The sequence below is a fragment of the Malassezia vespertilionis genome, chromosome 1, assembly GCF_029542925.1.
Source record: "Malassezia vespertilionis chromosome 1, complete sequence".
Lineage (NCBI taxonomy): Eukaryota > Fungi > Basidiomycota > Malasseziomycetes > Malasseziales > Malasseziaceae > Malassezia > Malassezia vespertilionis.
In genome coordinates this window covers 518,936-541,105 of record NC_079247.1, presented here as the reverse complement: position 1 = coordinate 541,105, position 22,170 = coordinate 518,936, and the positions used below count along the sequence as shown (strand labels likewise).

At 58.5% G+C, this 22,170-nt stretch overlaps 13 protein-coding genes across 13 annotated transcripts; 7 read left to right on the top strand and 6 right to left on the bottom strand.

The window, feature by feature from the left end:
- Positions 1-151: 151 nt before the first annotated feature.
- On the top strand, positions 152-2,556 carry MVES1_000313 (uncharacterized protein; the record flags this gene model as incomplete). The annotated part of the gene is made up of 2 exons (XM_056205174.1): positions 152-691; positions 718-2,556. 2 exons carry the CDS (start codon positions 152-154, stop codon positions 2,554-2,556), a joined length of 2,379 nt encoding a protein of 792 aa, XP_056061149.1.
- A 47-nt stretch (positions 2,557-2,603) lies between these two features.
- On the top strand, positions 2,604-4,862 carry MVES1_000312 (uncharacterized protein; the record flags this gene model as incomplete). The annotated part of the gene is made up of 1 exon (XM_056205173.1): positions 2,604-4,862. The coding sequence occupies one exon, from the start codon at positions 2,604-2,606 to the stop codon at positions 4,860-4,862; it is 2,259 nt and encodes a 752-aa protein (XP_056061148.1).
- A 51-nt stretch (positions 4,863-4,913) lies between these two features.
- On the bottom strand, positions 4,914-5,906 carry MVES1_000311 (uncharacterized protein; the record flags this gene model as incomplete). The annotated part of the gene is made up of 1 exon (XM_056205172.1): positions 4,914-5,906. One exon carries the CDS (start codon positions 5,904-5,906, stop codon positions 4,914-4,916), a length of 993 nt encoding a protein of 330 aa, XP_056061147.1.
- A 68-nt stretch (positions 5,907-5,974) lies between these two features.
- ILV2 (acetolactate synthase) lies at positions 5,975-8,545 on the bottom strand (the record flags this gene model as incomplete). The annotated part of the gene is made up of 3 exons (XM_056205171.1): positions 5,975-7,898; positions 8,278-8,297; positions 8,342-8,545. The coding sequence occupies 3 exons, from the start codon at positions 8,543-8,545 to the stop codon at positions 5,975-5,977; spliced, it is 2,148 nt and encodes a 715-aa protein (XP_056061146.1).
- A 142-nt stretch (positions 8,546-8,687) lies between these two features.
- MVES1_000309 (uncharacterized protein) lies at positions 8,688-9,164 on the top strand (the record flags this gene model as incomplete). Its single annotated transcript, XM_056205170.1, has 1 exon — positions 8,688-9,164. One exon carries the CDS (start codon positions 8,688-8,690, stop codon positions 9,162-9,164), a length of 477 nt encoding a protein of 158 aa, XP_056061145.1.
- A 23-nt stretch (positions 9,165-9,187) lies between these two features.
- MVES1_000308 (uncharacterized protein) lies at positions 9,188-9,797 on the bottom strand (the record flags this gene model as incomplete). The annotated part of the gene is made up of 4 exons (XM_056205169.1): positions 9,188-9,237; positions 9,270-9,443; positions 9,472-9,741; positions 9,770-9,797. The coding sequence occupies 4 exons, from the start codon at positions 9,795-9,797 to the stop codon at positions 9,188-9,190; spliced, it is 522 nt and encodes a 173-aa protein (XP_056061144.1).
- A 177-nt stretch (positions 9,798-9,974) lies between these two features.
- On the top strand, positions 9,975-13,601 carry UTP22 (U3 snoRNP protein; the record flags this gene model as incomplete). Its single annotated transcript, XM_056205168.1, has 1 exon — positions 9,975-13,601. The coding sequence occupies one exon, from the start codon at positions 9,975-9,977 to the stop codon at positions 13,599-13,601; it is 3,627 nt and encodes a 1,208-aa protein (XP_056061143.1).
- A 39-nt stretch (positions 13,602-13,640) lies between these two features.
- On the bottom strand, positions 13,641-15,250 carry MVES1_000306 (uncharacterized protein; the record flags this gene model as incomplete). The annotated part of the gene is made up of 5 exons (XM_056205167.1): positions 13,641-14,273; positions 14,307-14,431; positions 14,790-14,922; positions 14,955-15,080; positions 15,107-15,250. The coding sequence occupies 5 exons, from the start codon at positions 15,248-15,250 to the stop codon at positions 13,641-13,643; spliced, it is 1,161 nt and encodes a 386-aa protein (XP_056061142.1).
- An 80-nt stretch (positions 15,251-15,330) lies between these two features.
- Positions 15,331-16,485, top strand: MVES1_000305 (uncharacterized protein; the record flags this gene model as incomplete). Its single annotated transcript, XM_056205166.1, has 1 exon — positions 15,331-16,485. One exon carries the CDS (start codon positions 15,331-15,333, stop codon positions 16,483-16,485), a length of 1,155 nt encoding a protein of 384 aa, XP_056061141.1.
- Positions 16,486-16,506: 21 nt separating this feature from the next.
- Positions 16,507-16,864, bottom strand: LCL2 (Long chronological lifespan protein 2; the record flags this gene model as incomplete). Its single annotated transcript, XM_056205165.1, has 2 exons — positions 16,507-16,670; positions 16,696-16,864. The coding sequence occupies 2 exons, from the start codon at positions 16,862-16,864 to the stop codon at positions 16,507-16,509; spliced, it is 333 nt and encodes a 110-aa protein (XP_056061140.1).
- Positions 16,865-16,918: 54 nt separating this feature from the next.
- Positions 16,919-17,365, top strand: MVES1_000303 (uncharacterized protein; the record flags this gene model as incomplete). The annotated part of the gene is made up of 1 exon (XM_056205164.1): positions 16,919-17,365. The coding sequence occupies one exon, from the start codon at positions 16,919-16,921 to the stop codon at positions 17,363-17,365; it is 447 nt and encodes a 148-aa protein (XP_056061139.1).
- A 45-nt stretch (positions 17,366-17,410) lies between these two features.
- MVES1_000302 (uncharacterized protein) lies at positions 17,411-20,065 on the bottom strand (the record flags this gene model as incomplete). Its single annotated transcript, XM_056205163.1, has 1 exon — positions 17,411-20,065. One exon carries the CDS (start codon positions 20,063-20,065, stop codon positions 17,411-17,413), a length of 2,655 nt encoding a protein of 884 aa, XP_056061138.1.
- Positions 20,066-20,297: 232 nt separating this feature from the next.
- Positions 20,298-22,151, top strand: SPB4 (RNA helicase; the record flags this gene model as incomplete). The annotated part of the gene is made up of 1 exon (XM_056205162.1): positions 20,298-22,151. The coding sequence occupies one exon, from the start codon at positions 20,298-20,300 to the stop codon at positions 22,149-22,151; it is 1,854 nt and encodes a 617-aa protein (XP_056061137.1).
- Between the last annotated feature and the right edge of the window lie 19 nt (positions 22,152-22,170).

The window sequence follows — 22,170 nt, the reverse complement described above, 5'->3', positions numbered from 1 at the left end:
CGCTCCCGTCGCGCTTTAAGCACTTGGGTCACGTGATTCATTATCGCCACCGCAAAGGCGCTGAATGCCGTCACCGCCGCTTCGATTGATAACGCTGCGTGGGACGCTAGCGTGAGTGTGCGTGCATTTTATACATTCACTTTTGGGCGTCATGTCCCGAACACTCGAACCGTCGGCCGTTGGCACTGTGCCGATGCTCGAGGCCAAGGCGTCGTTTGATTTAAAAACGGCTGCAGAGAGAAAGCAGCGCGCGCAGCGAAATGCCGATAAACCTACGACAAGGCCACATCCGTACTACTGGTTGGATAAGCCGAATACGTTGCAACTTGGTCCGACTGCTCCTGCCGAGCCAAACTCCGCATCTGCGCATTCGCGCACGCCCTCGAATCCACTCACTTCGTGTACCAACGAGACGATGGAAACCAAGGCGACGACGCCTCAACGCGTCCCTGCCACCTCCTCGCCCACATTGTTGCGCATGCAGATGTCCCAGACACCCATGGCACGCGCTCCCGAGCGCCCCAGTCACCTGGACATCTCTGCCCTCTCTCCCGAGGAATACGCAACCTTTTCGAAATGGATTGTACGGATCAAGCCCGCCCATACGCGGCGGCATGGGTACTTGGACGAGCATGCGGCTATCAAGTTTTTGCGCAACGAACTCGGCGTGTCTGTCGACGACGAGATTACGGTACGTGCCGTCAACGCTAACTCCAGATCATGTCCATGTTTGAGCGACTTCCTCTAGGACTTGCCCCCGGGCACTTTTACGCAATGGTCCGACTTGCCTCCTGGGCACAACAGGGCTACCCAATTAGCAAAGAGCTTTTGTTCACCCAGACAACGCCTCCCCAATCGCGACGGCGCAGGCGCAGCCAAGCATCGCGCACCGCAAGCGGCATTTCTGCAGTAGACAATGCGCCAAAGCACCAGTCCCATGCGTTGCTGCCCCCCATGGAGCCGATTCTGATGGAAGTGCCGAAAGCGCCGCCGCGCCAAGTCTCTGACGAGGACACGCTGGACGATCCTCCCCTCGCACTTTCCAGTCCGCGTGTCGTGCGCCCCAAACCCGTCCTTGCACGCCCCTCGAACCCTGCGAGTGAGGCTGCCGAAGGCGAATTAAGCAGGCGCGCCAGCGAAGACGCCGGCCCCTCGCGCTACTCCGAAAAGCTGCCCGAGTCGCCCATGCCTTTTGGCGCGCGTCTCGAGCGCCCTTCGGCACCCCTTCTTCTCCCTCTAGTCAGCCCCCTGATCCAGGCTGGCTTGAATGCACGCAGCGAGGTGAAGCGATTATCGCGCCAGGCCTCGCGCCCGAAAACCTTCACTGTGCTTTCGAGCTCCAGCGGGCAAGTGCCGCGTGCAAAGCCGCGCCTGCTCACCGGCCAGGAAGCACCGTTGCCCCGCGTACAGCCGCAATCGACCAAGCGGCGCAGCATAAATCGATTTCCATCTATACTCAGCGACGTGCGTCTCCCATGCAACGATGCGCTCGACACGCTTTCTCTCCCTGGCCAGACCATCGCACCCCGACCTTCTTACGTGAGCCGCGAGCACAATATACTTCCTGCGTGGCTACGCGAGCAGCAGTTTGAAGGCAACGTCGCCTACGTTCCACCCGACGCCAACACATCTTTGTCGCAAAGCGTGTTTGAGTCGTTTGACGACGTGCACGAGTCGATGAGCGGCAGCGAGCGCGCTGCTGCCAGTATCAACCGAAACACACCATTCTTTCCACCACACGAACGCGATCTGGAGCGCTTGGCACGGGCCGATATGGAGGGCTGCGGCCCTGCGCACTACCGCGCGCTGAATGCACAGATTTCAGGCGACGCGCGCAGCGAGAAGCTCAGTCGGCCCAAGCCTTCTGTCTCGCGCCGCCGCGTCGATCCTGCGTGGGGCACGTTGCTCGACGCGGGCACCTACGCCGGCTTCAAGCTTACGCCTTCCGGCCGTGATTTGCGCCTGTTGACGCCGCGGAAAGACGTGGGCGGAAAGCGTGCGCTGCCGCTGATGCCGCCGAACCAAGAGTTCCAGCCGATGCTTGCGCCGCCGTCCATGCAGCGCGCCGAGTCGATTTCAAGCGAAACACGCGAGCGTATCGAGCCCGTGTCACACGCGTTGCCGCCAAACCAGCCGCAGCACCGCGCATCGGACTCCAATGTACGCTATACCACCGAACAGACCTGGACGCCGCGGATGCAGCCAACTGTGCGCAATACAGACATGCAGCGGTTCACCTTGCAGGGTGACGCTACGCGGCCGCAGCTTCCCCATCTCCCTACGCACGATCGCAAGTCCAGTGGCTCGTACGGGACCATGTTCAAGACGTGGCCAAAACACGAGACGCAGCCTACCGACAAGGCACTGGCCGCACACGAGGCGAAAGCGGTGAACAAGGCGCTACGGCGCAATGTGCTTCCCGTGCCGAGCGCCGAAGATGAAGACAAGGAGTGGTCGCTCCTCGAGGAAGAAAAGCCGAGCGACGTTGCAGACGCCGCAGACGCTGACCAAGCCTCCGACGCCGCGGCGGTCCATCGCACATCTCCCACGCCGTAGTCACCTTCTTTAGTCATCGGTCGTACCGCTTGTCTCTCACGAGCGCCATGGCGCGACGCAAATCGCAGTTTCTCGACGAGGGCCAGGACTCGGGCGATTCTGAGGCGTCGGATGATCTGGAGCGCGCGGTGCCACGGTTTGTACAAGGCACGCAATCCAAGGCGTTTCCCGCGTTTGTCAGAGCATCGAAAGCGCCTGCCGATGCACCAAGCGAGGGAAGCGCGTCGGACGAGGAGCGCGTGTCGTTTGCACGACGTGCACCTGGTGGCGGACTTGGTGCTGGGCGCGGTGCAGCGGGTGGTGCCGCTGCTGGTGCGGTGCCGCCCGCTCCGCTCTCGCGCACGTCTGGCTCGGGCGGCTTTGATCCTTCTGCTTATCTCCGAAAAATGGGCTGGACAGGCGGCGGACTCGGGAAGGAAGGCGAGGGCATTGTCAACCCGATCGAGGTGCAGCTGCGCCCCAACCGTGCCGGTGTCGCATTCGGCGGGCGCACAGAAAAGACGAAGCAGGCACGCCGCGAAGAGCGACGAAAAACAGGTGCGCCATCGTCCAGCGACGAAGATACCCACGCCCCAACGCGCACCGCGCCACGCTCCAATGCATGGAAGAAGCGTAATGAAGCGCGCCCCAAGCTTGTGCACCGCACCTATGACGAAATCATCGCTGAAGCAGCGGGCGCTGCGCCAAGCGCCGGCCCTATCTACGATGCTACAGGAGGTGCGCTGCGCGAAGTCGCGTCTGTATCCGCTGCGTTGCGCCATGCAGTGCCCACTGAAGATACGTACCTGCCAGAGCTGCAACACAATACACGCCTCTTGTGCGATACGACGCGCACTTCGCTCGACAAGATGGCGCAGCAAGGCGCGGGATTTGTCGACCGCGCACGCTGGCTGCGCCACGAGAAGGAAACGTGCGCACGTCGGATCGCACACGCGCAGCACGAAAAAGCGCTTCTTGTATCGGTGCTGGACAGGGTCAAGCAGCTCGCACACGTCGCGTCCAGTGCAAGCACGCTTGAGGCGCTGCAGCCAGCCATGGACGATCTTCTCAAAGCACAAACGCCCGAGATGCAGTCGCTGCACCTTGATGAGGCCGTCGCTGGCGCGCTTGCTGCTGTGTTGCGCCGCGCGCTTGCCACCTGGGCGCCATTAGAGGCGCCGCACGCCTTCACCGCCCTGCTCACGCGCTGGCTTACTGCGTTGGTGCGCGACGAAAAAGGCCCGCTCGTCATGACTCCGTACGAGAGCATGCTATGGAATGTATGGATGCCCACGATCCGGAATGCGCTTACCAACGAATGGGACGTGCACGATCCCGCGCCGGCCATCGCACTTGTCGAGGCGTGGCGTCCTCTCGTGCCTGCCTTTCTCTACGACAATATCTGGGACCAGCTGATCCTTCCCAAGCTGCAGCGCGCTGTGCATGCATGGGCGCCCACCAAGGCTACTGTGCCGCTTCATATGCTGGTCGTGCCGTGGCTGCCGCTTGCTGGCGCGCGCCTCGATGCCATCTTGGCCGACGCACGCCGTCAATGGCAGCGTGTGCTTGCGACGTGGCCCATTCACACCGCCCCAGCGGCGCTGCTGCACTGGAAAGGCGTATTTGCCGCGCGAGATTGGGATGCACTGCTTTTGCAGCACATTGTGCCGCGGCTCAGTCATCTGCTCCGCACGTCTTTTTCAGTGAACCCTGTCGCGCAGGACATGAGCGCACTGGAAAGTGTGCTGTCATGGCATGGGATCGTGCGCGAGAGTGTGCTTAGCCGGCTGCTCGAGACTGAGTTTGGCACGCCTTTCCTGCACACACTGCACCAGTGGCTCACACAGGATACGGTGCAGTTTGACCAAGTCGCGGCGTGGTACGCGTTTTGGCGCGCGTGGTTCCCCGCGCATGTGGCACGCCTGGAGGGCGTCGAGAATGTGTTTTCCCGTGCATTGCAGCTCATGAACGCGGCGCTGGATGCAGGAGAAAGACGGACGAGTTTGCCGATGGTCTCGACTTTGCCGACGCCGCGCGAAAAAAAGCCGCCGCCACGTCCTGCTGCCCTCGAAGCGCCGCCGACGCTCGAAGAAATTTCCTTCCGCAGCATTGTGGAAGAGCGCGCAGGACAAAAGGATGTTTTTATCCTTCCGCAAAACCGCCTCGAGCCAGCGACGGGGCTGCCGCTTTTGCGCGCTGCGAAGCACATCGACGGCAAGCATGGGATCATGTTCTATTTGGACGACGATGTGATATTTGCCGCAGACAAAGGAGCGTACGAGCCGATAGCACTTGCCGAATTTCTCGATCGTGCTTGTGCCGTATAGTTCATAGTATACCCGTAGATGAGCGACTTTGCCACTGTTGACTATGTACGCCTAGCGAGAAGCCTTGCCTTCTTCGCAAGGAGATGGTCGCTCGCGCGCAGGCGCATTTTCCTGCCGTTTCTCCCCTTTTGCGTGTGTGCGTTGATGTTGCAGCGGCATATGAAAACCGTACACGTCCTTGTCTAACGCATCCATCGCCGCTTGCGCCTCCTCTTCGTCTACGTCAAACACATCGAGCCAATCGTAATACGCCTCTTCTGGCGCTGCCGGCGGGGCATCTCTGGGCCGTGCCCCATAGTACATCGCAGGATCTATATTGCGTACCGTACACGCTTTTTGGAACGCGCCGGCGGCCAGGACAGGCGCGTCAAACAGCACAAAGGTGGGGTCGCGCATACTGTCATTAAGAATACTCCACGCGAGCTGTGCAAGCGGTTTCTCGACCTCAAGCATCCGCGCTGCATGCACAAGCACTTCATGTGGCTGCGGCACAACAAGATCAAAACACAGCGTCGTGAGCAGTGCTTCTTCGTGCAGCAGGATGCAGTCGCGCCATTTCAAAAACTCGTGCGAGGACTGGTTCGCGCGAAAAGAGCGGTCGGCCCAACGCATCTGCCCTTCGGATGACTTATCCAGCGATGACATCGCCGCATCTACCACAGCCGGCATCTTGCGCAGCGACTCTTCTGCTTTGCAGGCCAAAAATACACACGCGGCTGCAATTTCATAGTGCGACCAGCCGCTGGCCGATTTGCTCACTTGCAAAGGGCGCCGCATAAAAAAGCGATGAAAATACGTCACTGCGGCCGCCACGACATGTTGCCCGAGCTGCAGAAACTCGGACATCTTAAACATGAGGTGCACGCCTTTGCCGCGAAGAACACGCTCTTGTGTGGGTGTGAGCGCTTGTGCGGTGCGCGGCGGTGATGCGGATTGATGCGCCTTGTCATATACACCTGTCACGCTCGGTGTCTGCTCCAAATCTTGCGCAGAGAAGAGCCATTGTGCGTCCACAAGCGGCTGCGTCGCCGCGGCGTTGGCCATGACGCAAGCGGAAAAGGCGGCGCGCGGAGGGCGCTGGGTGTCTGGGAAATATGCGTACGACTATCGGCCTACGGCAAAGGGGCAAACCGCGGCGCAGAGTTGGGCTTGTTCAGCGAGGGGTGCACAAGCTGCTCGTCCAGTGCTTTGCCAGCGGCGACCATGGGGAACACATGCTCGCTCTTTACTACACGCGCCTCGAAAAGTATCGGCTTGTTGTTGTCGTACTCGACAAACTCCTTCATTTTAGCGGGCAAATCGTCAAGCAATTCGCATCGAATGGCCTTGACGCCCATACTCTCGGCCAGCTTGACGAAATCGGGGTTGTGCATTTCCGTGTGGGAGTAGCGGCGGTTATAGAAAAGATCTTGCCATTGCAACACCATACCCTGGAACTCGTTATTCAAAACCAATACTTTGACGCCGATGTTGTACTGCGCAGCCGTGGCTAGTTCCATGGCTGTCATGCTAAAACTTGCGTCACCGTCAATGTCAAACACCATCTTATCAGGCATCGCCACCTTGGCGCCAATGCACGACGGGAGTCCAAAGCCCATTGTGCCAAGACCACCGCTGGAAATAAACGAGCGGGGGTGGCGCCAGCGGTAGTGCTGTGCAGCCCACATTTGGTGCTGGCCAACACCGGCGGTAATAATCACTTGTTCTTTTCTGTCCGCAACGGCTTGGTCAAGCGCCTCGACTACCTCCTGCGGCTTGAGCAGCTCGCCTTTGGAGGGGTCCGATGCGTCGTAGAAGAACGGGAACTCCTCTTTCCAAACACGGATCTGTTCGAGCCATTCGCTATGGTCCGCGCAGCTGCCCATCTCCGCAAACAGTTGGCGCAAATTTTTCGTGACGTCGCCTTCAATGGCAACAGTCGCCTGAACGACCTTGTTGATATTTTTGGGCATCACTTCAAAGTGGATAATACCGCCTGTGCCCTGTTCCGCGGCGGCATGCGCAGCCGGCGCAAAGCGGTCGAGACGGCCAGTAACACGGTCGTCAAAGCGCGCGCCAAGTGCAATGATCAAGTCTGCGTTCTGCATGGACAGATTCGCGTAGGCGGAGCCATGCATACCGAGCATGTGAAGACTAAGCGATTTCATCTCGTCAAATGCACCGAGGGCGTGTAAGGTTGTGGTGACAGGAATCTGGTACGTCTCGGCAAGCTCGCGGAGGAGCTCGGGGCCTTGAGGGTCGAGCAAGATACCGTGGCCTGCGTAGATAATAGGCCGCTTGGCAATGCTTATGAGGTGTGCTGCCTTTGCTAGCAAGGGTTGCTGGTCGCATACAAGTGGCTGCGAGCTTTTCACGGATCGGCGCTGCTGCATCGCCGTCTCACGACTCGGCATGAGGGACAAATTCGGTTGCGTGCTAGTGCGGGGGATCGGGTTTTTTAATACACCTGCAGTTACATCTTTGGGCAGGTCAACCAAAACGGGGCCTGGACGACCGCTTGTTGCAATTTTGAACGCCTCGTTAATACGGCGTGGAATTTCGGCGACATCTTTTACCATCACGTTCCATTTCGTGCAGCTGCGGCTAATGCCAACCATATCTGCTTCCTGGAAGCTGTCGGAGCCAATCGCGGAAGTAGCGACCTGGCCACAAAACACAATTAGAGGCACACCGTCGCTCATTGCATCCTGCATTGGCGTAACAACATTCGTCGCGCCAGGACCACTAGTCACAATGACGACACCGGGCTTGCCGCTCGCGCGCGCATAGCCCTCGGCCATATGCCCCGCACCATCCTCGCGTCGCGGAAGCACAAAGTCAAAGTATTTCGAATTGTGAATAGCGTCAAATACAGGCAAGATCGCACCACCAGGGTAGCCAAAAACGGTCTTGACGCCGTGTCGGAGCATCATTTCGTGGAAGATGTCCCCGCCGGACATGCCAATAAAGGAATCATCCAATTCAGACTTGTCGTACCCAGCATTCTGCGGATCAGGTAGTTTGTACGACTGGAAGGAGGGCGCAGGCTCAGGACGCCTAGGGTCAGCTGTCTTGTGGCGCTGTACGCACGACGTAGGCTTAGTCACATTGTGCGATGCGTGAAGAGCACGGGTCGCTGTCAAAGCGCGTAAAGAATTTGTACGCTTTGCAGTGTTTCGCAGTGTATTTATACGCATTGCGTACATACGCATGCTGCTGGTCATGATGCAATTGCTTCGTAGGAGGAAAAAGACTGGTTGCGAGGAATGACTCTGAGTAGTCACGTGATGCACAGCCATCACGGGGCAGCTATGCATGGATTCGCGTTAAAGCGGGGGCAGACACGGACTACTAACGGGGTGGAAGAAGCAGCTTGTCCGTCGCAGCTGCCATATCGCCGTTTGCATCGACTAATGCGGCTTGCGCGGTGCTGTACGAAATAAGGAACTCGTTTGTCTGCATTGTCAGCATCCTAGGAGATGGAGAAAAAAAAAACGTACGAGGGCAATGATATCAGCCGCCTTGAGCTTCACGCCTTTGCGCGGGTCTTTGAGCGATGCTGGCGTGCCAGCAGGATCTTCAACGCAAATGGACTTTACAGCAGCGTCGATCCGACCGCGCTCAAATGACGCGCCTTCGGAGCCCGCATCAGCCCATTGCTGGATCACCTCAGCTTTCGGTGCTCCACGGCCTTGTGTCGCCATGGTAAGATAGAGAAGCAAATGGCCCTGGCAAGGAAAGAAAGATGGCACGCGATGTGGAAGCGAAGGAAGTCGTACGGCGACGATACGCCTCCACATAGCCTCCACACCGACGCTTCCAGCGTGGCGAGCTTCATTGTCGACCATGTCCACTGTCACCTATCGCCACCGCCGTGTGACGCCGCGCACCAACGATGTGAATGCTACTGTACCCCCGCCTATGCGTGTTGCAGAGCGCTCAAACAAACTACGAACTTTGCTCATTATTTTCGCCATCACGACCATTGCTTTGGCCGGTTTCCAATTCTTGCGCCTACGCACCATGCGGAGCAAGCGTGTACAGATCCGCACTGCAGCGCCTCCCTCTGCGATGGTTGCTCAAGTTGCACAGAGCGAGAAACTATCTCCCGTTGAGCCGGGCACTGAGGGTGAGGTTGAAGTGCAATTTGACGAGACGGGCGAACTGGATCTGGGTACGATGCAACGATTGCTGGACATAATGTACCGTGGTCCGAAAGACCCTGAAGGGTACAAATCCGTTGAGCAGGATGTTGATGCGCAAGAGGGCGCCTACCGCTTCCGAAAAGAGTCGCAGCAAGACGAGCATGTGCCGCTTTTGTAAACTACATACACTGTACGTACGACCTACGCCTCGACGTCGGAAGGAGGACCGTCGTCTGCAATATCATCGTCATCTGTAGTGAATGCTTCCATATATTCCACGTACCATAGGCAATATCGTCAGCGCCGAGCTGCGCTTCCGCCCGTGTCACGGTCAGCATGTCGATCAGCTTTTTGCCAAGCTCCGTATCGGCCTTGGCCCCGACAATCGTGTCCACGGCACGAAGACCCGCATGGTTCTTCGTCTCTGTCGGCGCTCCGGCCTCGAGAAGCTCCGAGACTGGTGTGAGAAAAGGAACGTGACGTACCCAGCCAATTGCGCGCCTCCTCATTCGCAACACGGCATGCAACATGCAGCGGCGTATCCCCCGCAAGCGTGTTCTGTACATCTACATCCACTTCCTCGTTCAGCAATCTGTCCAACACATCTGCCGAAATGTTCTCGCACGCATAATGCAGCGCTGTATTGCCAATGCCATCGGTAAAATTAATGTCGTACGCAATCGGCGGATCTGCATCCAGAATCGATTCTGCAAGCTCCACATTGTCTGTCTGTGCGGCAAGAAGTAGCTGCTTGCCTAGTGTAAGCGCGGCGCATCCACGTACTTGCGCTCGCACGCGCGTCGTCTGCCATGGCGCTAGAAGAGGACGAGGCACGGACGAAGGCGCAGTAGAAAATGGTTAGTCATCATGACCACCGTTTTCTTTGCCGCGCAGCGTTTTTGCTGCAGCGATGGCGGCAAAGCGGAAGCTGCCACGCGCAGGAGCCACGAAAAAAAGTGCTCGGCGCCAAGAGGTGCCTATTCCTTCCATGGAAGCGGACGCGTATTCTGAGGACGATAACGAGGGCGGGTTCGAGGATCTCGAGGAGGACGAAGCTGGCATGGATGATGCTGCAGAAGCGCCCAAGCGCGCACAATCACGCGACGGCGCATTCTCTATTCCCTCTAATGAAGAGATTCACGGCTTAAAAGAAACTAGCGAGCTGTATATGAACAGCATGTTCAAGCTACAGCTGGATGAGATGATGCGGCATGTGCGTGTCGCAAAAGAACGCGCCGGCCCAATGGAGCTCGTACTGCGCCGCCTACATACCTTGTTCATGCAGCTCCCTGCTATTCCCGCACAGGACCTCAAAAGCGCCAAGCGTGCGCTTGCACGCCGAGCAAAAACCCCTGTGACCGTCCCCTTTCCGGATCCTGCGCCGTTGGAAGACGCCGCGTACAAGTACGCTTTTTCCAAACCCTCGCAGATGGATCTTGTTGGCAGCTGGCCACTTGGAACTCTTGCACGGCGTCCGGGAGACATGGATGTGGACGTAGAAGTGCGGATGCCGTCGGACCTGTTTCAAGAAAAAGATACCTTTAATGCACGCTACTTTTACAAGCGTGCATACTATCTCGCGGTGCTTGCCGCTGCGATTATAGAGGCCCCTGATTTGGGTGTCGACGTGGCATTTGGTGATGTCAATGGCGACCGGCGCAACACCTTCCTCGTCCTCTGCCCCCGTCGAACCAGCAAAGATACTGATTTCACCAAACTCAAGTCGGTTATACGTATCCACCTTGCGCACTCCTTGGGTACATTTCCAGTGGCACGGCTTGCGCCGAGCCGCAACTCGCTGCGCGGGACACTGGTCGATGAGCAAGCGCCAGCGCCGACGCCCGAGTACAATGCGAGCATCCTTCAAGATGCTTTGCGCCTTCCGCACCTCGTCTTTTTGCATCACACCGCGACGCAATGCGCGGCATTCACTGAGGCATGCCAGTTGCTCAAGACCTGGGCAACCCAGCGCGGATTCGGAGCCTTGACACTGTCCGGGACCATGTACGCAGGATGGCGCACCGTTGCGCGTACAGAAAATGCGCGCTTCCTGCTCACCATGCTCCTTGCCCACCTGCTCCATGGTGACGACCGCAAAGGACGGCGGGACGTGCGCAAGCTTTCGTCGGGCTTCAGCAGCTACCAACTCTTGCGCGGCGTCCTGGAATTCCTCGCGCTGCATCCCTGGAGCACTGAACCGGTTTTTATGCGCGCACAGCCTGCCATGGGCCTTGGGCCGCACGATTTGCCGTACGGTGCATTTGCTGAGTGTCCGCGCGTGTTTGTCGACCCGAGCGGGTGCCTAAATTTGCTGAGTGCATGGCCCGCTGCGTCGCTCGACCTACTCCAGCAGGAAGCGGCGCAGACGTTGCGCATGCTCAACGATGCAGAAACGGACCATTTCTCCGCGCTTTTCCTCACGCCGTGCACTGCGCCAATCGCGCGCTTCGACACGGCCGCTGCACTCACGCTTGCAGCGCACAGTAAAACGAGCGTGGCGCGCCTCGATGCGGGCTGTGCGCGGAATATTGGGCTTGTTCGTTTGCTCGACGTAGGCGCAACCGCCCTCGGTGTTCGTGCCCGAGGCATCGCCGCATGCTACACCGCCGGCCTTGCACGCTGGCAGGTCGATGCCGAGGCGGCGCAGCCGTCGCGCCGTGTCGAGCTTGGCATCCAGCTCGATGCCGAGCATGCCTTCCGCCAAGTCGACCACGGACCGATGCCCGAGCAAAAGGAAGACGCGGAGCGATTTCGCGCATTCTGGGGCGACATCGCGGAGCTGCGCAGGTTCCGCGACGGACGCGTGATGGAAAGTGTCGTGTGGCCCATTGCCTCGTTGGCAGACCGCACACGACTCCCCGAACGCATTCTTGCGTACGCGCTTCTTCGCCACCAATGCATCTCCAGCGCGTCGAATCTGAAATGTATTGGCGCGGCGCTGGACAAGCTGCTTGTGCCGCCCAGCACGCTCAGCACGCGTGCCTACCTCAAAGACCCTGTACAGCTAGGGTTTCAGCCGGTGCTTGGGGCGTTGGAGACGCTCATCAAGCGTTTGCGCGCGATGGACCAGCTTCCTTTGTCTGTGATTGGTGTAGCGCCTGCCGACGCGGCGTTGCGCTCCATGAGCGTGTTCGCTCCTGGTGCCTTGCGACTTGCCGAGTTGGGGCACAGTGTGCCGGACGTAGCGTCCTTTTTGCCGGTACATACCTTGCTGCTCACATTTGAGACGTCGGGGCAATGGCCCGACGACCTCGCGGCGATCCAGGAAATGAAGACGGCGCTTTACGAGCGCATGGCGCATGTATTGCCTGCACACCTCGACGGCGCATCCATGCGCGTCGTGTACGACGTGGATGCGCGCGCGAGCGAAACGATCCGCGATCAAACCTACTTGGAAATAGTGCTTCTGTCTGGATTTGCGTTTGCCGCCCGCATCCGTCACGACCGCGAACATGTTTTGCTGCAGCGCCTGGCAAGAGAGGCTGCTGCCGGCGCGCCGCGTCGCGAGGCACAGAAAGCGCTAGCACGATACGAGACGCGCTTTGTTCATGCGCCGGCACACCATGCGGCGATGCAGGCGCTTCAGGATCAGCATCCGGCACTGGCGCCCACGGCGCGTTTGGTAAAGCGCTGGTTTGGCGCGCAGATGCTCTCGACACAAGTGGCTCCAGAAGCCCTCGAGCTCCTCGCCGTCGCTGTGTTTATTTCGAGCGAGCACGCGCCGCCCGGGACGAGTGCTGCAGGATTCGTGCGAGTGCTCCGACTGTTGCGCGACTGGAACTGGCACGAGATGCCGCTCCTGCTTCCACTTGAGGCAGCGACGCGGCGTGCGCACGAACACCGAGCGGCCAAGCTCGATGAGGAGCGCGCGGTGCTCCGCAGAACGGCCGCGCATGAGACTGTGTATGCGCCGCCGATTGTGTTCCCTGCTGCGGCGCGTGTAGAAGCCGAGCAAAATTTCCGTGCTGCAAGGACGCGCGATCCAGCCTTGCACCGTCGTGCGTGGTTTATTGCGACGGAGCTGGATCCAAGTGCAAGCGCTTGGACGCACAACCAGCCGAATGCGACGGTTGCGGATGGTGTACGGCAGCTTGCGACGCGAGCCGTGTCGATATTGGAGGGTGCGGTGCGGAGCAAAGACGTGCAAGTGCTGTTTACGCCGTCTGTACAGCACTATGACTTTGTGATCCACATTCACGCTGGCGTGCATACGCGCTATGTCGAGCATCTGCAGCCAGAACCGGGTGTATGGCTCGTTGGAGGGGAGAAGGAGTACAAGAATCTAGCCGCGCTGCGGCGGTCTGTGTACGGGAGCGATGTGCGTGCAGATTTCGACCCTGTGCGTGCGTATGTGCAGCTGCTCCTGGCGCTGTACCCAGGCACGTTTACCTTGTTTTACGACGAGCATGGCGGCACTGCTATCGGCGGCCTTTGGAATGCCAAGAAAAAAGCGAGGCACCCGTTCAAGGTGCTGCTTGGCCACTCGTCGCGCCCTGTTGCAGGATCAGACGTGGTGGTAAACAGGCCGGCTATATTGGCCGAGGTGCAGCGTTTGGGCCATGGCCTTGTAGAGCGGATTGTCGTGGCAAAAGAGGCCCTTGATGGCGATACATAGGCATCCTGGCACTAGATACATGCAGCTACAAAGCGTCGTCTACGAAAACATTTGCCCAAAACCGCCAAATGCTGGCCCGCCACCCCCAGGCGGCCGAAGCTCGTCCCAGTCGGGATTCCCGGTAGGGCGTTGCGCTGGCGCGACAGGATCGAACCGAGCGCCTGGCGGCACCGCGCCCGGCGGCAGAAAGCCATCACCGCCCCATGGTCCAAGAGGCGGTCCGCGGAGCCGATCGTGAAATATGGGATGGTCGGGGCCCATCAGCATGCCGTCTCCACGCGCAGGCGCGCGCCCTGGAAAAGATGGGGATGCGCCGAGTAGCGGGCCGCTATCTCCGTTCGCAGCGAGTGGATCGCGATCTGCGTCGCCAATGCGCAGCGGATTCAACGCTTGTATGGGCTGTGTTTGCGGCCTCGCTGTGGAGACAGGCATTGGCTGCGGCGGCCGTTGCTGCGGCGGCGTGGCATCAGGCAGAGGCCGCTGCTGTACAAGAGGCTCGAGAATATGTGTGGTGAAGAGATCGAGTACTTGCGTTAGGCGTGCACGCGACACAAACGCGCGCGATGCACTGGCTAGCCAGTCGCCCCCTGGATCCAAGGGCACGTGTGCTGGCTGGATGTAGTCGTCGAGGGTGATTTCAAGCGAGACGCAGTGTGGCTGTTGTGTATCTCCCTACGGTCAGTTTTTCTTTTAAAAAAGGCGTACCTCGATTCGAGTCCCAAGCACAACACAATGCTGGGCCATCTGCACCACAGACATGTGTAAGAATGCACCGCCCATGGCGTATACGGCAGATACGGCGTCGCTTTGGGAAGGAATGTGCGTCGCGCCTGCAGTGATGGATGCCGCATGAAAAAGAAGCGCTATGGCATCACGTGGAGTGCGACCGCCAGGCGCGCCTTGCAAGAGAGATGCTAGGCAGCGCAGTACGCGGTCCGTTTCCATGGTGGCAAACGTGCGGTCGGTGCGGCGGTGTGGAGGTGTGGAGGGTGGGCATAGGGAACTGTGGAGATGTGGAGGCTACGGTGGTGCTGGGCCGCGGCTGGCGTCGGTGCTGGGGCCGTGTGCGTCGGTGCTAGAGACGGTCGGTGCTCGGTGCATTCCACATGTGCTACATTCAAGCGTGCAGCATGTCTGTCTATACACCTATTCCTGCTTGCTCCGAGCTTCGCCCCTCAATGCACGCACGGACGGAATGGTAGCCTGCCACCACATCGTACCAAGCAATGAAATCAGGCCATGCAGTATTGCGACCAGCTTCGGCAGCGGAGCTCGTGCCAGTACTGGTACAAATGCTATTACCTGTGGCGGCAGAGTCGCCCTAAGCACGGCCGGGTCGAGATGCAAAAACACAAGTCCAACCAGCGCATGGAAAAGCATGATCTGGATCGCAAACGCACGCTTACCCGGCAGGTAGTCCGGAAGCCCAGCAACAAGCACGCACGCAACACTGGACGCAATCAAGAAGCAAGCGAGAAGCTGTGGTGAGCGACGGCGCCACGTACGCGAATAGGCAGCGCTGCTGTCGGGGTAATGCCGTGCAGTGGAATTTCAAAGGGGGCGAAAAAACCGATAAGCCCCATAGGAAGCTCGATAATCACATGTACAAGCCAGAACAAGTTAAACAGCGACAGCTGCACGGTGGTCATGGCGCAAGGGTACGATGCGCAACCCACAGATCACGTGCCTTGCGCAAACCACACGCACACGCCCTGTTCCCTGTTGTGGGATGTCCTCGGGATTACTGCGACGCAAAGCGGCGACGCAGCATGATGCTGCGTTATACGAAGACGAAGATCAACCTGCAAGTTCTGGACCTAATCCCCCGCGTCGTAATGCACAAAATGCACCGATTGTCGAGCGCGTAGCCGGCACGGGCTCCGTTGCGGCGGTAGATCCGCGCTCCGGGCACCGTTTTGCGTACGATCCGCGCGATGTGAATGATGAGGTTGAGTCTCGCATCCATCCACGACTCACATTGATGGAAGAGATTTTTTTGTTGGGTCTCAAAGATAAGCAAGGCTACTTGTCCTTTTGGAACGATACCATTTCTGTCACATTGCGTGGCTGCATCCTCTTGGAACTTGCATTTCGCGGTCGAATCGGCATTTCGCGCGCTGAGCTTACACGATCGTGCATTTCCGATCGAACTGTCGACGTGCTCGATACACGCAATACCGGAGAACCACTGCTGGACGAGACGCTTCGCGTCATCAAGGCAAATCCGCCAGCGAGCGTGTCAGAATGGATCAGTCTGCTTACGGGCGAGACATGGAACGTGCTTAAGCTGAATCTGCAGTTGAAGCAGGTCCGCGAGCGCCTCGCCAAAGGACTGGCCGACAAAGGCGTCTTGCGCACGGAAAAACGCAATTTTTTGCTTTTCGATATGCCGACGCACCCGCTTGCGGAGCGTGGACAAAAAGATGCGCTTTTGCGGCGGCTCTATGCATTCATTGGATGTCCTGCCCAGACGCTGCACCCCCCCACATTATATGCCGAGGCGGGCGATATACAACTGCGCGTCACACGCACGCTCTGCATGGTATGCTGTGCGTACACCGCCAATGTGCTGGAAAATCCGCTCGCGCACCTTCCGTATGCGCAACACGAACATGCTCTCACACGCGCCGCCGATCTTCTAAGCGAGTTTGGGCGGTGGCCCATGGCGCCGGAATCGCCTGGAGGCGGCGTTCCAGCGCAGAGCACAGTGCCCTCCGCACCAAAACACGGCACATCCAAGCGGCGCAAGCAGGAGATGGGCGTCGCGAGTGCCGACGTCGCGCGCGCAATGCAGCACGAGTTTGCAGAGTATGGGACCGAGACGCAATTCAAGCTCATCGCCGCCGTGCTACTGGAATTCTCGCGAATGGACTCGCTACTGTGATAGGCTGTAGAATATACCTCGTTACATTCCGTACAAACGTTCCACTTCGCCGCAGTCTGCGGCTTGGATGCACATGTATGCATCGCCCAGCGAGCAGCGGATCTGCTCCTTGTATGGGCACGGACATGCGCTGGGGTCACCAACGCATGCGAGGGTATCGCTGCACAAATGTTGCGCACATTGGGCTGTTGTCAGACGAGCGCAGCGTACCTTTATCCACACGGTCCTGGAACCATGATGCATCGCCGACGCCGTGTGCTTCCTGTCCTTGCTGCGCGGCGTGAAAGAATGAGTTGCCGCCAAACATGTTTTGGAACATCTGCGCATGCACAGACAGGAGCATCGCTGCGATGCCAAACATCGCACCGAACCGGACCATGGCAAAAGTGGAGGAGACGCAGTGGCGAAATTGGCCTTTTTGTTCTCCTCCACCATGTCGATGCTCAGTGGCGAGCACTGCGCATTGGCCTCGTGCAACCGCGTCTCGTTCCTTCCGCTCCGGTGCCCGTCGTGTGCAGTGCTCCACTGCGAGCTGCACGTCCAGCCAGCGGAGCATGGGTGCACAGCGCTTCGGCACGCGCCGAGCAAGGCCAGCGAATCCCACACAAAGCGTGTCGTTTGCGCACGCCGCGGCTGCTGCGCATTCACGCTGCACGTCGCGCCACACACAAGCGCTGTCACACACGATGCGCCGTCTTGCGAGCGCTGTGGCGCCTTTTTCTGCATGCAGCACCGATCTGCACCCGCGCATGGCTGCACTGCACTGCCGCCTCGCACCGCCGGACAGCAGCGCATGGACGAAAAAGAGGCGCGCAAAGCGCGCGCCGCGGCCATCCTTGCAAAAACCTTTCCCAAACACAGTGCCCATGTTACCTACTAGCTCTAGATACCCGTGTAAAAATAAATAAATAAATGTAAAAACGAATCATGCCTCTTCCTTCCTTTCGAGCTTGTCGCGTCGCTGCTTGGTCTGTGTCTGGATAGTGGCGAGCAAATCGCGTATTTCTTTCTCATACTCTTCCGAGAGACGGCGCGTGTAAGCGAGTGAAGCCAAAACATGGTGAACTTCCTCCTCCATAAGCAGCGCAGCACGCTGCAACGTAATGTGCCGATCCTGTTGACCGAGCCGCGACGCAATGCCGTGCGGGGCATGCATCGATATATGGTGCGACGTGCGCATATGCATCCAGGCATTAGAAATAACGAGCAGCACGATCAAGGCACTCAGCACAAAGACCGATGGTCGCATGCCAAGCATGTCGGCGCCCCTAGCAAGCGTGTCTTGCACCGCGCCACTGGCACGCGACATGGGCCCTTGCGCCGTGCTCGGCGCCTCTTTGGGCGCCTGCTTTGGCGGCTCGGATGCTTGTGAAGGAGCCTCGCGGAGCGGTGTTGTGTCTTTCTTGCCCTCGGACTTGGCATAGTGCTTGTGCCCTGCAAGCACGGCATGCTCGCTATGCTCGTCACGATGCCCTTGCAGGTATTTATTGATCTCCTCGTTCATATCTTTGTAGTACTGCGTTTGGCCGTCGATTGAGGCGCGCTCGATGATGCCCTTTAACAAACTGCGGCCAGTCCACTCGACGCCGCAGCTGACAAACATGCGCGTGCTGTTGTGCTCTGCCCACGTAAAGCAGGTGCGTGTTTTCACACAGAAAATAGACCCATTCGGCACGTCGGGCGTGCGTGTAATGGTCATGGTCGTGCAATAGTCGTCAAAGTCAATGTGGAGTTGTTGCTCAGCAATGCTGCACTTGGTCTGCTTTGGCCCGACGGGGCCGCTGAGTGGCTTGATATACGACATGTCGCGTGCGGCTGTGATGCCCTCTTCTTCGTGGTGCTCGTCCTTCCAGTTAGAGATGTTTACATCGATCAGGTGCTGGTTGTCTGTGAGGAAGCCTTGCATAAAGTCGCTCGCAAACAAGAGGTCAAAAACCTGGCGCGGCGTCGCGTTGATCTCGGCGTCGAACACGACATTGGCCAAGTGCTGCTTGCCACAGTTGCAGTGCGTAACGGGGTGGGGACTGTCCGAATCGTTCTCCTGCTCGCTCTCTGACCCCGAGCTGTCGTCCTCTTCCACGACACCGTCTACCACACCCTTGGACCCGTCGTCGTCCAACTGCTTCGCATGGTGGCGCATATGCGCGAGTCGCTTGCGCAAACGCTCGCGCTTCGACATGCTCCCGTCTTGGTTATTGTGCGTAAGCTCCGTCTTGTCTGACGGGTCCGAGACGCCGTCTTTCTCTGCAATCTTTTCGTCCGTGGCATTCTTCGAGGCTTCGCGCGCGGCATCGCTGGGGTGCGACAGACGCCAGATGTTCACAAGCATGCTGTACACAAGATCGCGCGAAACAAGCGAGCTGAAAAGGTACTTGTTGTGCAAGGTCCGGATCTGGACTGCGTTTGGGATTAGGTACGCCGTGTTGCGCTTCACGATCGAGATAATGTCGGAAAAGGGAACTACAATGGAAGTGACCCATCCGAAAATGTTGGAGTGGAAGCACACATGGCCTTCCGAAACATACAGGCGGCCCTGGATCAGCAGGTCTTTGCTCATTGCGCATCCGTGGCTCTCGATTAAAAAGTCATCTTCAGGCACGGAGGGGAAAATATGGTGAAAGTCGGCGTTGCGCTTGGAGGAGGCCACGGCAAAGCCAGTGACTTGGTTCTGCATATCTTGCCACGTTGCGTCTTTTCCCGTGTTGGGACTCACATGTGCGCCAATATCTGCCATGCCGTGCTCGCGCGCATCCGCGTCCAAAAAGTCAGCAGCGGCAAGCAGCCCGGGCATGGCCATCGGCGGCGCCGACGTAGGTCCTTTGCCCTCTAAAATTGGGCTCGATGGTGCGTCACGGACTCGAGCTGCCTCGACCATGTGCATGCTGGGACGCTGCGTTGGCTCGGCAGTGTTTCCGTCGTCATCCGTCTCCACCACAGCGCCGGTTGACAGGTCGCGGTAGGCACCGGTAGCAGATTTGTTCGAAAAAATCTCGTCGTCGGCGGGAGGCATAAATGCGGGTTTGCAAGCATCGGATCCATGCGGCTCGTGCAACTGCATATGCTCTTGCATGTCCATCCCAGCTACATTTTCGATCGGAAAACGTATAGGCAGGCGCGGCTCGCCATTCGGCAGCTCCATTCTCGCGTACGGCTGTGGCTTTGTGGGGTCGACAGACACCATCTGGCCGGGTATTGCTGTATCGGCTGTGACAATAACAGGCAAGGGTTTGGCAGGTACACCGTGCGCTCCGTATGTGCTGCTCGAGCGCACACGACCAGCGGTATTTGACTCGTCTACGGCGTCCGTTGCAACCACGATGGGCACATTGGTATGTACAGCACTGCTGTTGTTCACTCTCTGACTCGAGGAATTTGTATCAAGCGAAGTACGTCCGTAGCGTTTTAGCGCCTCGCCAAGAGGGACTGGCGAGGGGTTCACGGGGAGGCTTGTCACTGGGTCCACTGCGCCCTCCCCGGGGCCAAGCGACGAGAGGCGTGCGATCTCGTGGCGATTGAGGCGACCTCTAGATGGCAAGCGTGCAGTTTCATCTGTTGTCTTGATACTATCAGAGCGTTTCATCTTGCGTTCAAATTAAACCTTACAAATCGTCGCGAAAAGCTACCGAGATGGAAATGGGTCCCGGCGAGCCCCTGTCCCACGGGCCTCCACTTGCTTTTTTCTTCTGCACGATGGCGCAGTCTACTTTGTCCGCGGCGATGTCTGCAGGGCCATGGACCAAAGTGCGTCCCGCCATTTCTCCTTGGATGTAAGTTTTTGTGCGCACTCACACAGATTACAAGCACTAGAGCGCATGGAATTTGCGCAGATGACGCCTGTACAGGCCGCTGCGATTCCTCTTTTTCTCACGCACAAAGATGTCGTCGCCGAGGCAGTAACAGGGTCCGGCAAGACGCTTGCGTTTGTCATTCCCATCCTCGAGATGCTGCAACGGCGCGAGACGCCTCTCAAAAAATCCGAACTTGGCGCGGTCGTGATTTGCCCGACGCGCGAATTGGCCGAGCAAATCGCCACCGTATTCTCCTCCTTCTTGGAGGCACAGCCTGCGGAAGAAGGCGCGACAAGCACGCCGAATCGCGGCGTCCAGCTCTGTGTAGGCGGTACGAATGTGACGCCCGCTGACGATGACCGCGTCTTTCGCGAGCAAGGACCCGATATCCTAGTCGGCACGCCGGGCCGAATGGAAGAGCTGCTCAAGAAACCAGGCGTGCGCACCGCTGAGCTGGACGTGCTGGTCATGGACGAGGCGGACCGCTTGCTCGATCTCGGTTTTGCCGCGCCGATCCGTGCAGTCCTCGGCTTCCTGCCCAAGCAGCGCCGCACGGGCCTGTTTAGCGCCACCATGACCGAGGCGCTCACAGAGCTCGTGCGTGTCGGTCTGCGTAACCCCGTACGTATTGTCGTCAAGGTCGAAGCAAAGCGCGGAAGCATTGCCAATGATATTCGCATGCCCGCGACGCTCCAAAACTTTTACCATGTCGCGCGACCGGAAAACAAATTCGCGCAACTACTCCGTATTCTGCAGCACGAAGCGAGCGATGCGCCGCGGAAAAGCATCGTCTACTTTGCCACATGCGCACAAGTAAACTATTTCTTTGCACTTCTCGCGCGTGAGAGCAAAGCGGGGCGCTGGACGCAAGGACTCCAGTTTTTCTCGCTGCACGGCAAGCAATCGACCAAGCGCAGAACGTCGACATTTCACGCGTTTACACATACAGGGAGTGCACAAAACACTGCACTCGATAGCGACATTGCGGGCGCTGCGAACGCTTGCACAAGCGTGCTGCTGTGCACGGATGTTGCCGCGCGCGGTTTGGATTTGCCGGATGTGGACCTGGTTGTGCAGTACGATCCGCCGAGCGATCCCAAGGTATTCAGTCACCGGTGCGGCCGCACGGCGCGTGCGGGACGTACAGGACGTGCAATTGTGATGCTGCATGCTGGCCGCGAGGAAAATTACGTCGAGTTCCTCCATGTAAAGCAGCTGCCGCTGCAGCGCTACCCCTATCTATTGCAGAACGATTTGTGCGCACGCAGCGTTCCAGGCGACGAGCCAGCACTGGATGACTTGGCGCGCGCGCTGGAAAAAGCATTGCACACACTTATTCGCCAGGATCGTGCATTGTACGAGTTCGGCATGCGTGCCTTTGTCAGCTGGGCCAAAGCCTACTCGAAACACGAAGTCTCTTACATTTTCCGGCTCGCCGAGCTCCGGCTCGACCATGTTGCGTGCGAATTTGCGCTACTAAATCTGCCACTTATGCCTGAGGTTGCACGGTGGCGCGAAAGCAACAAAGAGCAAGCCTCGCTTTTTGTCGACGCGATGCCGGACCTGCATACGTTTGCGTACGCGGACAAGCAGCGGGAAAAACAGCGCCTCGCGAGCTTGGAACGCAAAGACGAGCGTCCAGCGCCGGCACCCAAACCGCAGCGCGAGGCTTGGAGCGAGCAGAAGCGACGCAAAGAGGTGCGCGATTTGCGGCGCGAAAAAAAAGAGCGCAAGCGGGATTGGCAAGCACAGCAACCGCCACCGCCGCCTGCTTCTGACGAGGACGACTGGGGTGCGGAGGAGCGCGCTGCAAAAAAGCTCAAGCAAGGCAAGCTGGATTCTGCATCCTTTGACGCGGCCTTTTTTGATAGCCTGTAATATAGTGTAATCTACACAG